The sequence below is a fragment of the Dipteris shenzhenensis genome, chromosome 33 (assembly GCF_047967505.1).
Source record: "Dipteris shenzhenensis isolate YYH24624 ecotype China chromosome 33, Dip_SZ_1.0, whole genome shotgun sequence".
NCBI classification, from domain to species: domain Eukaryota; kingdom Viridiplantae; phylum Streptophyta; class Polypodiopsida; order Gleicheniales; family Dipteridaceae; genus Dipteris; species Dipteris shenzhenensis.
Window position 1 is genome coordinate 20,785,076 of NC_141628.1, and position 15,493 is coordinate 20,800,568.

Here is a 15,493-nt window from a genome sequence, read left to right on the forward strand (position 1 = left end):
CTGTCCATGGGCTGGAATAGCCTGGTTGCCCGTGGCCAGGCGGTCCAGCGAGGGGCAGCAAGTGGGCTGCCTACGGTCGGTTTGGACAGACCAGGACAGTCAGGTCAGAGGGCTGGAATAGCCTGGTTGCCCATGGCCAGGCGGTCCAGCAAGGGGCAGCAAGTGGGCTGCCTGTTTGGACAGACCAGGACAGTCAGGTCAGAGAGCCAGCCAGATCACCTACCAGGTCAGCCAATTGATGGGCTGTCAGGTTGGCTGAATTGGGCCTTCAGGGCCTATATAAGGAGAGCCATTTGGGCTATAGATCATCCAGTGTAGCAGCTTTCAGGGAGCAGACTGGAGCAGCGGAGTAGCAAGGCTTGGGGCCTACATCCAGGAGGACTAAGACAGAGCTCAAGAAAGGGTTGCACCCTTGGCGGTCATCCAGGACAGCAAGGTACAAGGATCACGAGAAGCTTGGGCCTCACCATTGATTGCACATCAGGGCAGCAAGGTGGTCAAGTCTTCAAGGCATTCACTGCCTCACAGGTAGCTGCCTTGAAGGACAGCTTGGAGGTGTGTTTGTCAGCACAGGTGACTAAGTCTTCACAAGCTGATTGAGGAGCACACAGGCTCAGGGATCTAGAAGTGCTACGGAGGTAGTAGGACCAACACCTTTTGGGGTAAGGACGAAGGACCACGATTGGTGGTACACCGGACTTCTTTTGTATTGTGTCCTGTCGGACAGAAATATATTTTGGTTGGTTCTATATCTCCTGAGGAGCATTGTCTATTTACTGGCATGCACACACACACACACACACACAAGGTTGTTGAGCACACACAAGTAAAGAATCTTTGGATTCCATAGTTAGACACTTCGCATGTAATTCTTCTACAACGCTCTATCAGTCTTCCGCTGCGGGATACCCTCTGTTTGGTTCATTTCTAACATGGTATTAGAGCCCTGATCGGAAGTTCATGGAAAGTGGAGCTGGACCTTGCTGAAAGACGACCTTGATACAATGCTCGGGGGAATCTACTTCGTGTCTGAAGCATTGTGCCCTTGGGAGGAGGAGGAAGGCTCAGATTCAAATAGGTGTACGAGAACTGTTGTTTGATTGCAGACCTTGACGGGTTGAAACAGACCCTGAGAGTATGGTGCCTGGAGGGCCCCAAGTCACTCATTATGAGGGGGGCAGCTGGAGGATACTAGTACCTGGATCGCTCAAGTTTGAAGGCGGGTCCTTGACAAAAGGAGGTGGTGCCATCTGGTACTACCAAAGATGGACCTCAGTTTGCGTGGATGGGACTGGACCTGGTGGAGCAAGAGCCACTGGATGAAAAGCCAAGAATCAAGATTGACACCGGATTGTTCCAAAGGGTGTCGAGATGGAAGCCAATGGAGTATTTTCATCAATGAGTCAAGATCAGGACGAGATGTGTCGGTGAGAGGGGGTGTTGGAAAAGTCACCCCCCCAGCTATACGCCCCCATATGAGGAGAGCGTGGGGAAGGTGGACTCAGGGTTAGGGTTGCCACATGGGCAGCACTTAGGCTGCCATGTGGGCAGCATACCCACAGGGAAAAGCATGAAGAGGGGGCTGCCAAATGGGCAGCACCTAGGCTGCCATATGTGGGCAGCAAAAAGAAGAGCTAGCATGGTGGACTGCAACAGGTCAGAAGGAACACGTGGCAATACGGCTCAATTTGGAGCAGGTATGCACCGGTTTAGAGGGCTGGAACAGCACGCCTACGTGGCGCAATACCTCAGCAACAGGAGGGTACTGTATACGCTATTTGCACCGGCTGTACGGAGCTGTTGGAGGGACTCCGTGGCCTGGAAGAGGTCTGAACAAATACGGAAATGGTGCAGCAGGGCTGTGCCTGTTTGGAGAGGGATTTGGGGCGGAAATGGGCCCCAACCACGGGCTGGAAGCCTGGGCCAGTGGCTGGTTGCCAGGTGGCCAGGCGGTCCAGCAAGGGGGAGCAATGTCATGTGCACAGATTGGTATCTAACGTGTACTGGGTACACAAGACTAGCTCAGGTAGCCTGGGGAGGCTTAGGGCTAGGCAGGCTTGATTCTCGGGTTGAGTGGCAAGGGTACGAACCAATTAGAGGTCTCTGCTATTTTTGGCGCTTGGGGCCCGAGTCTATATAAGGGGCCCAAGGGTTCACTTCCCAGGTAGCCGATGGGAGCAAATCTCGTTCCTAAGTGCTAGGTCTGATCCTGGATTGAGTCGCGGACGCGCACCTGCATCATAGTGTAGCCCAAGGCCCAACAGCAAATCCCAGGCTTCACAGCACCACCTCGTGGTATGGGACACCTGGCTGGTTAGGATCTGGTTGGGAGTTCGTGCCAGTAGCGGGAGTTCGTGCCAGTAGCTCAGCTCGTGGCTCGGAGGGGATATCTCCTGATTCGGGATCGCATCCCGTAGATGTCATGGTTGGGTGGTGAGCAGCCTACTCAGTTTCCTCACGTTTGGTGTTTCTTCTGTTTGCTTGCAGGTCAGAGGTTTCAGGAGTGCTGGGGTCGTGTCAGTTGGTATCAGAGCCAACTCCTGAGGTAGGAACTTCTGTTGCGAGAATCTTGGACGAATTTTCCCCCAAATATGCCTCAATTTCGAAATTTATGTTCATGCCTTGCAAGTGTCTGCTGGTTCATCGGTTAAGGGAAGTGTTACCGGATTGGGATAGAAGGAAGGAGAGGCAGAGTGAAGGGTGATTTCGTGGCAAGATGTGACGGGCTGAGAGAGCAGGAGAGAGGTGTAGCTAGGAGGAAGTAGTAAGGTTCGGGTAGAGGCATCAAAAGGGAGTCAAGAGAGAGCGCAGAGCTAGGCCGAACGGATCCCGCGCATCGGCTGGCTGCTCAGGGGTGGTGATGGTAGGTAGAAGGGGAGCGTAGGAAGGTGCGCAGCAGGATAGGGCTAGATCGCAATCTAGGCCAGTTGCTTTTCGGGGGGGGCTGGAGGCTTAAAAAAGCACTATCCCTCCGTTTTTGGAGGGTGAGCTTTTGGAAAAGCAAGGCTTTACTAAAAGCCTGCTCTCCCGTTATTAATTCGGCTAGTTTGCCTACTCTCCTAGCCTGTAGATTGTGCAGACTTCCAGCCCCTCTACATGGGAGCCAGAACACCTGTACGGCCTGCTGCAGCACTTCATATGGACAGCCAAGAGCGGAATCCCAGGTCCAAGAATCCGAGCTGACTCGTCAGCTCAGCACAGCCAGCTTACCTTCTCCATCGGGCAGCTTTCCCTTCTTCCATCGTCTCCTTCCTGGCCAGCTTTCGCTTCATTTCTACCTCCTAGCTCTGAGGCCACCTGCTTTGTCATGTGCACGGAGTGGTATCTGACGTGTACTAGTTACACAGAACTAGCTCAGGTTAGCCTGGGGAGGCTTAGAGCTAGGCAGGCTTGATTCTCGGGTTGAGTGGCAAGGGTACGAACTATTTATAGGTCTTCGCTATTTTTGGCGCCGGGGCCCGAGTCTATAAAAGAGGCCCAGGGGGTTCAGTTCTCAGTGTGCAGTTGGGAGCAAGTCTCGTTCCCAGGTGCTAGGTCTGATCCTGGATTGTGTCGCGGACGCACGCCTGCATCTTAGCGTAGCCCAAGGCCCAGTGACAGATCCAGGGCTTCACAACGCCACCTGGTGGTATGGGACTCCAGGCTGGTTTGGATCTGATTGGGAGTTCGTGCCGGTAGCTCAGCTCGTGGCTCGGGGGGACATCTTCTGATCACATCCCGTAGATGTCACGGTTGGGTGGTGAGCAGCCTGCTCAGTTCTGATGTTGTGTGTGGTTATTTTGCAGATCAGGGGTTTCAGGAGTGCTGGGATGTGTCAGTTGGTATCAGAGCCAACTCCTGAGGTAGGACTTCTGATGCGGGAAATTTGACGGATTTCTCTTCCAGGTATGCCCTAAAATTCGAGATTTCCTGCTGCGTTTTTGCTGTCTACCTGGGGTAGAAGGGGTGAAGAAATATCTGGAAAAGGAAGAAGAAGAGGAGTGAAATAGAATCGAAATTTCTGAAGGCTACGGAGAGAAGTTTTGAGGGAGGAGAAGGAGAGCAGAAAAGAAGGAGAGAAGTGCAAGAAATAGACAGCCAGGGAGTAGGGGATGCGGAGCTTAGGAAGGGGCGCTGTAGGCGAGGCAGTGTGGCGGGACAGCCTGTGTAAAAGGCTGTCCACAGCCAGCGCAACAGGCTGCGAACAGCCTGCGTCAAGGGCTGCGAGCAGCCTGCGCTGAAACAGGGTGCTTTTTTCGAAAAAGCACCCCTCCAAAGTTGGAGGGGCTCAGGTGCTTTTTTTGAAAAAGCACCCCTCCAAAGCTGGAGGGGCTTAGCCTTTTTTGGAAGCCTAGCTTCCAAATCAGGCAGCCCTGCACCCTATATAGGTGGGGGCTGGGTGCTAGGCAACCCACAAGCAGCCCCAAGATTCGAGAAGCTACCTCGAAATTTGTGCCAGCCAGCCTTGCCCTTCAGCCTGCGCCCTGTTCGAACAGCTTTCCTGCATCCGCCCTTGCCTGCGATAGCCCTGCGCAACTCCCGAAGCTGCCGTACCAGCCCGTACAGCTCCAGCGACAGTCGTACAGCCTGTACGGACTGTCCTGCCTGTTTTTGTATCTGCTGCTGTACCGAACAGCAGCTGCGTCAGCACCTGCAGCCACCGTACGGCCTGCGTCAGCAGCCGTACAGGCCACGTCAGCAGTCCGCACAGCTCCTATTGCAGCCTGCGCATCCGGTTAGCAGGTTCGGGGAGGCACCAGGACTCGTGGTCTTCCAGATTTCAGCATCTCTTCTGTCAGCTTCATCTGGGACGGTTTTCTTCTGCTCCATCTCCCTCCGTGCTTCGTTTCAGTCAGTTATTTCTCTCCATTTGTAATCGAATCAGATTTCAGCCATGTCTGATGCTCCAAATCCCGATTTCGCTATGGGAGAGCAGGACTTAGATTACACTCCAGTGGGAGAGGATGATCAGGGTCTCTATGACGACCTGATCACTAAGAAAGCCTTCAGTGAGTTCACGACTGCTCTGGATGGTAAATTTGAGCAGGTCAACGCTAATCAATCGGGGTTGACACAGCAACTCCAAGGGATACAAGCCACTTTGACTCTTCTGGCTAGCACGGTTCAGGCACTCACGCATGTGGATGCCATGGCCTCCGTGCTAGGCCCGAATATCACTCCGGATCCCTTTCCAGGTGACCAGAAACCAAGAACAAAGGAGGTGGTTGACACTTGGTTGCACAAGTGGCAAGTACACTTCCAATTTCACCCCTATCCAGACGAGAAAAAGATTCAGCTAGCAGCAGGGTTTATATCAGGTAAAGCCTTGCTTTGGTGGAAAGAACTTCAGCCTAAGCCTGATACTTGGACAGAATTTGAGGGTATCTTCAGGAAGGAGTTCCTGAAGAAGGAAGATGACTACGATATCGTCGGCAAGCTCAAGGCCCTCGATATGTCAAAATTAAATTTAACTTTTGAAGTTTATCTTCAAAGATTTAGGGATCTGCAAACCAGGGCCACTAAAATGGATCCTGTAACCTTGTTAGGTTTTTTCGTGGATGGTTTGCCAGACTCCTATAAGTTACAGATTAAGAATAACAAGTGCACAACATTGCAGGAGGCCATGACATATGCGCGCATATATGATGATACCATGGCCGGTACCAAGGCAACCACAGTTACCGAGACCAGCGGAAAGAACAAACGCAAGTTTTTTCAGCATGCAACTGGTATTGGGGAGACGAAGTCTACGGACAACGCCTCCAGGAAAAGCTTAACTCCTGCGAAGAATGGTAAGGCCCGTTTCCTTCGCACTCTCAGGCTCAAGAAAGAGGGCCGGTGTTTTTATTGCGAGGAGCGGGGCCACACGAAGAATGAGTGTCCTAAGCGGAAGAACCAAAAATTGGTGCTAGGACCCAAGCTCCAGGCAGATCCACGAACCGCAGCCAAGGGAGCCAACCAGGTTACGATGACAGGTATTTCAGTAAATGTCATTACCTGCCCCCTTTCTTGTAATTGTACCTTTAATACTTCGTTGTTTGGTTCCCATGATCTTTTTCGAGTTTATGGAGAAGTTAGGGACCAACAGGTTCACATTCTCTTTGATCCGGGCAGCTCTCACAATTTTGTTAATTACAAATTTGTGCAGAAGATGGGGCTGTCCACAGTACCTAGCGACCACACCTACGAGGTGCAGCTTCCAGCCGGGAAGCAGTTTTGGGATCGCAAGGTTGAAGCGCTTCCCATCCGGATTCAAGCCTACACGGGAGCTCTCACATGTTACGTTATGCATCTAGAGCATGTAGACTTGCTGATCGGGATAGAGTGGTTTAAAACCCACAATATCCAGATCGGATGGACGGAGCATACGCTTTCTTTTGTAGACAAGGACACCCAATTTTGTATTCAGTGTGATAAGATTTCCCCTTCTCAGGGGCCTATTGTATCTGCGATGCAGCTTCGGAATATATTGAACACTTCTCATTATGCTGTCTATCAGTGTGTTTTGATTCCACTTTCTTCATTTATTGTTTCGGTGATTAACAAAAATGAATTAAAAGTGTTTGAACACCGAGAATTGAGAACGTTGTTAGATAATTTTAAGGACGTATTCCCAGCTCAACTGCCGGAAGGTTTACCTCCAGAAAGGACAGTAGATCATCGCATAGACTTAGTCCCAGGGGCTCAACCTATCAGTGTACCACCGTATAGGATGAGCCAGGTAGAGGAGGATGAGTTAGCTATCCAGCTTCAGGATTACCTGAATATGGGCTATATTCGCCCAAGTAAATCTCCTTGGGGTGCACCTGTCCTCTTAAGAAAGAAGAAGGATTCTTCCTGGAGGATGTGTATAGATTATAAACGACTAAATAAAGTTACAATTAAAAAACCGCTATCCTTTACCTCGTTCTGATGATTTGATAGACCGTTTGGCCGGAGCGAAGTATTTCACTAAGATTGATTTGCGTACAGGTTATCATCAAATCCGTATCTATGCTAAACACATAGATAGCACCGCATTCCGGACTAGGTATGGTCATTACGAGTTCCTCGTATTACCTTTTGGTTTAACCAATGCTCCTGCTACTTTTCAGCAGATGATGAACGATTTGTTCAGAGATTATCTGGGCAAATTTGTTATCGTGTTCTTAGATGATATCTTGGTATATAGTAAAACGCTTGAGGATCATATAGGACACCTCCGGGTTGTCTTACTTGTTCTAAGATAGCATAAGCTTTATGCCAAGATGAGTAAATGTGACTTCTTTATGAAGGAGATCATTTACTTAGGACACAAGATTTCTTCTGAAGGTATTAGCATTGATCTGGATCGTATCAAGAAGGTTTTAGAATGGCCTATCCCTCAAACTGTGAAACAACTTCGTTCTTTCCTAGGATTTACGGTATTTCTTCGGAAGTCAGTCCGTGATTATTCACAAATCACGGTACCCTTGACCAACATATTGAAAGGTCGTGGACGCAGGTCTACTCAACCGATCCCTTGGAATGATGCAATGAACAAGGCTTTTGAAACCTTGAAGTTATCTATCAAGGAAGCACCCGTTCTTGCATTACCCGATCCTACCCGGCCTTATGTTTTAGAGGCCGATGCGAGCGATTATGCGATTGGGGCAGCTCTATTCCAAGAGGGTAGACCTGTAGCTTTTGAGAGTAAGAAGCTAGACGCCACTCAGTATCGTTGGCCCACACTGGAGAAGGAACTTTATGCGGTAGTGTATGCTCTCAAGGTTTGGAGACACTACTTGTATGGTTCAAAGTTCCTTGTATTGACTGATCACCAGTCAATTAAGTATGTGTGCGATGGATCAGACTTGAGAGGAAGGAAAGCTAGATGGGCAGAGTTAATGCAGGATTTTGATTTCGAAATATCGTAAGGGTTCGTTGAATAGTGTGGCGGATGCCTTAAGTCGAGTTAAGTTTATAAATGCTTTGTCATTTACGGAAATATCCTCAGACCTATTTCAATCCTTGAGAGGGCTATACGCAACTGATAGTCATTTCAGTTCTTATTGGCAGAGAGTCCAGGATGGGAATTCCATGGTTGACCAGGACTCAGGGATTGTGCCACCTAGGATACAGGCGGCGGGAGGTCAGTGGATGATTAGGAACGGCTTGCTGTTCCGGAATGAAAAGATTTGTGTGCCTGATGTTCTGGACCTAAAATCCAAGATTCTCTGGGAGTGTCATGATGCTCCTAGTGCGGGACATCCAGGTATACATAGGACTCTGTCTCTTGTGAAGCATACCTTTTATTGGCCTAAGATGCGTGCATTTGTAGAGAACTATGTGGTAGGTTGCCGAGTTTGTCAGGTTACTAAGGCTGAACGCCTTAGAAGCGCGGGCTTATTACAGCCATTACAGATTCCAGGTAATAAATGGGAAAGTATTTCCATGGATTTTATTACTGGTTTACCTCGAACGCGCAAGGGTCATGACTCTATTTGGGTCATAGTCGACCGTTTGACAAAAATGGCTAGATTCTTACCTACAAGAACAACTATTTCAGCTGTTCAGTTGGCTCACGAGTTTGTGGACCACTTGTTCAAGCTGTATGGTTTACCATCTGACATAGTCAGTGACAGGGACTCAAAGTTTACAAGTAACTTCTGGACACTTGTATTTGAGCAGTTGGAAACTACTCTAAGTATGAGTTCCTCAGATCATGCACAATCTGATGGCAGTACAGAAAAGGTCAACCAGTTGGTTGAAGACATGCTTCGGGCATATGTATCTAAGAGACAGTCTTCATGGGAAGATTATCTACCCATGATTGAATTTGCTTACAACAGTGCAAAGCATTCTAGTACAGGTTATAGTCCTTTTATGCTTATGTACGGGTTTCAACCTAAGTCACCAGTTATGGTCGGATTAAAAGGGATTCAAAATGATGCTGCTAAGAACTTCTTGCAAGACATGCAGGAAATGTTGCAGTTTGCCAAGGAGTCTATTAGAAGTGCCCAAGATCGGGACAGATTTTATGCTAATAGACATCGTTCACCTAGAGAGTTCTCTGAAAAAACGATGGTATATTTGAGAATTCCTAAGGAATCCAAGAGCCTAAGTACTGGTTTGGTTCCGAAATTATCCCCCAGATATTGTGGCCCATTCAAGGTGATTAAAAGAATTGGACCAGTTGCATATCGACTAGAATTGCCTCCTGATGTTAAAGTACATCCAGTCTTTCATGTCAGTAGACTGAAAGAAGTATTGGGTGCAGAGGATCAAATTGTTTCTCCTCATGAGATTATAGAAGTTACAGATTTAACTTTTATTCCTCACGAACCTGAATCTATTCTTGAATTCCGTGAAAGACAGATTCGAAATCGTACTATCACGGAATACAAGATTAAGTGGAAGGATCGTGTTGAGGAGGATGCAACATGGGAGACATTACAAAACCTTCAAAGAACATTTCCCGATTTCTTAGCGAACTCAGGAGTGAGTTCTTAGAGGAGGGGGAGTATGTCATGTGCACGGAGTGGTATCTGACGTGTACTAGTTACACAGAACTAGCTCAGGTTAGCCTCGGGAGGCTTAGAGCTAGGCAGGCTTGATTCTCGGGTTGAGTGGCAAGGGTACGAACTATTTATAGGTCTTCGCTATTTAGTCTATAAAAGAGGCCCAGGGGGTTCAGTTCTCAGTGTGCAGTTGGGAGCAAGTCTCGTTCCCAGGTGCTAGGTCTGATCCTGGATTGTGTCGCGGACGCGCGCCTGCATCTTAGCATAGCCCAAGGCCCAGTGACAGATCCAGGGCTTCACAGCGCCACCTGGTGGTATGGGACTCCAGGCTGGTTTGGATCTGATTGGGAGTTCGTGCCGGTAGCTCAGCTCGTGGCTCGGGGGGACATCTTCTGATTCGGGATCACATCCCGTAGATGTCACGGTTGGGTGGTGAGCAGCCTGCTCAGTTCTGATGTTGTGTGTGGTTATTTTGCAGATCAGGGGTTTCAAGAGTGCTGGGATGTGTCATGCTTGTTTCTCTTCTCTGACCTATCTTCTTTTCAGATCAGATTTCAGTCATGGCTGATTCCGTAGACCTCGAGCTTGCGATGGGAGACCAGGATATAAACTACCATGCAAAGGATTACTAGGGTCTCTACGATGATTTGATTACGAAGACAGCCTTCATTGAATTCACCACTGCTCTCGATGAAAAGTTTGAGCAGGTTAACACGAATCAAACGGGATTGACACAGCAACTCCAAGGGATTCACAGTACACTCACACTTTTGACTAGCACTGTTCAAGCGCTCACGCATGTGGATGCCTTGGCTTCAATGTTAGGTCCGAATATCACTCCAGATCCCTTTCCCGAAGATCAGAAGTCTTGTACCAAGGAGATTGTGGACACTTAGTTGCACAAGTGGCAAGTACACGTCCAGTTTCACCCTTACTCAGATGACAAGAAAATACAGCTTGCAGCAAGGTATATGTCAGGAAAGGCTTTATTGTGGTGGAAGGAACTCCGACCCAAGCCTGCAACATGGATAGAATTCCAAGGGGTCTTCAAGAAAGAGTTTCTGAAGGAGGAGGAAGATTACGATATCGTAGGCAAGCTCAAAGCCCTCGATATGTCCAAGCTGACTCTGTTTATCTTCAAAGGTTTCGGGATTTGCAAACCAGAGCTACAAAGATGGATCTAGTGACCTTGTTAGGTTTCTTTATGGATGGTTTGTCTAACTCATGCAAGCTACAAATCAAGAATAACAAGTGTACCACTTTGCAAGAGGCCATGAATTATGCGTGCATCTATGATGATACCATGGCCAGTGCAAAGGGACCCACCGTTGCCGACATGGGTGGGAAGAACAAGAGGAAGTTATTCCAATCTACCACTGGTACCAGGGAGTCGAAGTCTCTAGACAACGCCTCCAAGAAACATTCGACTCAGGCGAAGAATGGTCGTGCTCGTTTCCTTCGTACATTGAAGCTAAAGAAAGAAGGATGTTGCTTCATATACGAGGAGCAGGGCCACACTAGGAATTATTATCCTAAGCGCAAGAACCAGATGCAAGCGCCAGGACCGCAGCTCCATGCAGGTCCAGGTACCAAAGCTAAGGGAGCTAATCAAGTTTCGATGACAAGTAATTCTGTAAATGTCATTACCTACCCACTTTCTTGTAATTGCACTTTTAATAATTCGTTATTTGGTTCCCATGATCTTTTCCGGGTTTATGGAGATGTTAGGGACCAAAGAGTTCACATTCTCTCTGACCCGGGCAGCTCTCACAACTTTGTTAATTACAAACTTGTGCAGAAGATGGGGGCTGTCTTTCTATCCGGATTCAAGACTACATAGCTACTCTTACGTGCTATGTCATGCACTTGGAGCATGTGGACTTGTTAATCGGAATAGAGTGGTTTAAAACCCAGGTTCAGTTCTCAGGGAACCAATGGGAGCAAGTCTCGTTCTCAGGTGCTAGGTCTCATCCTCGATTGAGTCACGGACGCGCGCCTACATCATAGCGTAGCCCAAGGCCCAACAGTAGATCCCAGGCTTCATAGCGCCACCTGGTGGTATGGGACACCAGGCTGATTAGGATCTGGTTGGGAGTTCATGCCAGTAGCTCAGCTCGTGGCTTGGAGGAGACATCTCCTGATTCGATTCGCATCCCGTAGATGTCATGGTTGGGTGGTGAGCAGCCTACTCAGTTTCCTCACATTTGGTGTGTTCTTGTGTTTGCTTGCAGGTCAGAGGTTTCAGGAGTGCTGGGATCGTGTCAAGCAAGTGGGCTGCCTACTGATCACTTGGACAGACCAGGGCAGTCAGGTCAGAGGGCTGGTGGGCCGGCCAGATCACCTACCAGGTCAGCCAAGCCAACTAAGTACCGAATGCGAGAGAAAGACACTGGGCTAAACAGCAGGTGCCACAAAAGATTACATCTAGATTCTGGGAGCGTTTATGGTCCAGCCAACATCCATGGAAGATTTCTTACTTTTGGATGGTTGCCCACAGGGGGTCAACACATCGGGCCTTGGCTAGAGCGGATGCGGATGGATGCACAGTGCCTCCACTGTATTGACAGAGTTATGGACTCTGTCCCGGACTGCTTATGGAGCTACCCTAGCGCACCGAGGATATGGTTGGGATCCCTTTGGATTGTGGCCTAGGTATAGAGGATTCAGAGGGACTCCACTTGGGGCATGGCGGCCTGGTTGACCAAGGGGGGGCATGCTTTCCCAATCGATGAGGTATCCCCAGCCTATAGGATACATGGACAAAGCATCCACAAGATTGAGCTCGATCCCACCTGCTTGACATCATTCCCCGAGTACAGTTTGTAGGAGACAATAGCTGGCATCACGGCATGGAACATACAGGTTGCGCGCTGCAGCCTGGTGATGTGTGAGCACTCTGTTCCAGCTGCAGCCACTCTAGTCGCCATTTGGTACAATATCATCTCCACCCTGCATGCCACATGGGCTAGAGCAACCGCCGGAAGGCAAGAGCGGTTATGCAAGGCTTGGCCTGCAGGTTTCTTTTATATTTTCACTTCACGAGGGATTTTTTGTGTAGTCCCCCTCCCTGGTTCTTAGCCCCTATTCCAGATATTCCCTAGGCTGTGAGCTGGGTTCTCTGGAAACAAGCTGGGTTCTCTTGAAACAAGCTGGTCTTGCAGCCAGTTTTCTCTTTTATGTTTCCCATAATCAGTACATCTCAGAGACAGCTTATTTGTATGGTTGGTTTTTCAAGCACTAATAGAAAGTTCCTTTCTCTGTTTTCTAAAAAGAACATTAGATACCCGTTTTAATGACAAAGAAGGCCTTAGAAGGTTGGCAGCTTGTAAAACAAGGGCTTCTATAGCAATGAATCCAACAATCATCTCTCTATGTTGGTTTTCAAATTTGCCCGTCTTCCAAGCAGCTCAAAATAACCTCTCCCAATTGTGTTACTGGCTAACCAGCTGGATTCTAGCCTCTTAACATTTGGTCAGCTAGATTCTAGGATGACCCTAGAACTCTCAGGTTTACTAGATCCTCTCCTTACGGATTTCTACTTCTCATTTGTTGGAATTAAATCTCTGTTTAACTTGCAAATCGGCCTTCTCCTTAGAACTCGTGACAGATAATGACTATTGTCCAAAGTGTTGTCCGCAATCTCAAGGTATAATTTGTTCATTTCTACACACACACACATTCCCTTAGTCCTCTCTCATAAACTTTGGCATAATGTCCTCCATGTTCAGTTCTCTAAGGGAAAACAAGAGCAGAACCTGATTTCTTTCGATGTGGAGGAGCTTGTCCTGGTGCTATCAGAGTGTCTATTTGACCAATTAAAGTTGCAGATATTCTGCAAACACAAACAAATTGCTCCTCACACACTGTATATAGACATGGATTGAATGTGCAAGCCTTTCATATCCTGCCTTCCATCAAACCCTTAAGTCTCAGAGCTACAAAATGAACAAGAAGATAGAGCAGTGTATTTACCGTGCTTAGAGTCTGACAGTCAGCTGCAGAGCACACTACAACAGTGTCTGGAAGTATTGTCTATTCTATGCCCTTGACAGCATTCACCCATTTGATTGTCTCCATGCTTGGAGGGTTTTGTGGTATAGATTTCAGTTTTATCGCTAGCACAAATTCTGAACTATGGAGAGTACGTGGTCTTAACAGGGACCACAGTGGAAATGATTATTTCAAGCAAAACATGCATTTCATTATCGATTCAAAACAAGGAGTGAATGCAGCTGGGATGATGATATCCAGCCAAATAAACATGTCTACTATGATAATGAAAAGACGCATGATGTACTCGACTATCTACCAGAACTTAACTCATTTATGTGCAGTTATCTCAAAACAGTCTGTTTACCATTATCAAAAGAATCAGGAATCCATGCGGTGTTGGAAGGATATAAAGAAGAGAAAACCAAGAAAAAAACCAAGGGAAGATGATAGTGAGCAAGACATGACTGTTTCCCTTTTTCTATTTTCCTTTTCTTTTTCCCCTTTACTTGGACCACAGAAAAGGTATGTTAATCATTGAAAGGAGTCACAAGACAAATCTAAGAAGATAAAAAACATGCAAAAACACCCCTTCACTGTGATCTCAGTCCAAAAATTCCACACACGAAAGGTCTTTGAAGATACATTGTCTACGACCACCAAGAACAGGTACATGAGTACCATCTTTTCTCCTTTCCAAAGACAGATGGAAGACAGAACATAACCAACCAGGGCCCTGACAACAAAGGAAGAGAAACTTCCACACCTGTCCTGATCGCCTGCACAGAGTTTTGCTTAAGCATATAGAGCACGGAGCTTGATCCAAAGCTTCTCTGAAAATTTCTCGGCTGTTTCTGGAGCTGCACAGAATCAGAGACCTTAGAACAAAACAAGTGAAGGGCAATTGTGGCACCTATGCATGTAAAGTTTGAGTTGCCAGAATTCTATGAAGCAAAAGACAAAGCACCAGCAACAGTAATATATAGTTAAATATCCAGGAAATTTACAATATGATCATGTGCATTTAACAGATGAATGGGACCTTTAGAGATACAAGTGAAATGATTTCTCTTCTTACCTCCACCTCCCCCATTTGATTAGCTGCATTGAAAATCCTTATCCTTGCTATGATTTGCTACTGTTATGGAGGTAAGCCACTAGGATCCCGGATCCTCCTCCCTGAGTCTCTCGATAGATGCAAAGTCTCTACGAAGGGCTCTCTCCCACACCTGAAGAGCCGCTCTCTGTCAGAGGGCCTGACTCTGGAGCTCCCGACTGCTGTGCTAAATGCTCTCAACCACCCAAGCCACCCAACCCTCCTCGGGTCTGCTCTTGGGTTGTCTCCAGAGATCTGCTATCAACTGTTGAACGTCCGCCTCCTGGACGGGGCTGCTCTAAGTGCAGTACTGCTGGAATATGGTCGGACATAGTGGTGCTTGCTAAAATACCAGTGGAACTACCGCGTAGTAAAGCCCAATCCCCGATATAGAATCTATCTAGACGCTCCAGTAGTCCATCCTATCTCCGCTAGCCGAAGGAGAAGCGCAGGCTGCCCGGGGTCTTAGAAAACTCAGGCTCTCGCCAGGGGTCCCTGCCATGGATCACAAAGATGAACTCAAGATTATTGAAGTCCCCTCCAACAATCCATGAGTCCACCTCTGGGAGGCAATCTGTGAGCTGTCGCCAGAAAGCCGGGCGGGTGCTATCTGCAAGCGGGTGCGTACACACTCAAGACACCAATCTAAGTCTCTCCTACCTGAAGACCCATCCACACAATGCAGCCTGGAATGAGCTCATCCTGCGCAAAAATGTCTGGAGCTACCGCCTCGGATGCTGAGATGCAGACCCCTCCGCTCCTGCCCACTGCTAGAGACCAAACCTTTGGGCCCCTCCCAAGGAGAAGACGGTGACAACGTGTGATGTCTACTGCGGAGAACATGTGCTCCGCAGAAAGCCGAGCGGGTGCTATCTGCAAGCGGGTGCATACACGCTCAAGACACCAATCTAAGTCCCTCCTACTTGAAGACCCATCCACACAGCACGGC

The 15,493-nt window shown here is 48.1% G+C and overlaps 1 protein-coding gene across 1 annotated transcript in view; it reads right to left on the reverse strand.

The window, feature by feature from the left end:
• Positions 1 to 14,753, reverse strand: part of LOC147879813 (SAGA-associated factor 29 homolog B-like) — a 35,916-nt gene extending 21,163 nt beyond the window's left edge. Inside the window, exons 1-2 of the mRNA XM_087372005.1 lie at positions 14,527 to 14,753; positions 14,215 to 14,308 (exon numbers count right to left, since the gene is read on the reverse strand). Of these exons, the coding sequence (XP_087228131.1) occupies positions 14,215 to 14,308; positions 14,527 to 14,541 (109 nt within the window). The 5' untranslated portion in view covers positions 14,542 to 14,753. The remainder of the gene's footprint in view (positions 1 to 14,214; positions 14,309 to 14,526) is intronic.
• Between the last annotated feature and the right edge of the window lie 740 nt (positions 14,754 to 15,493).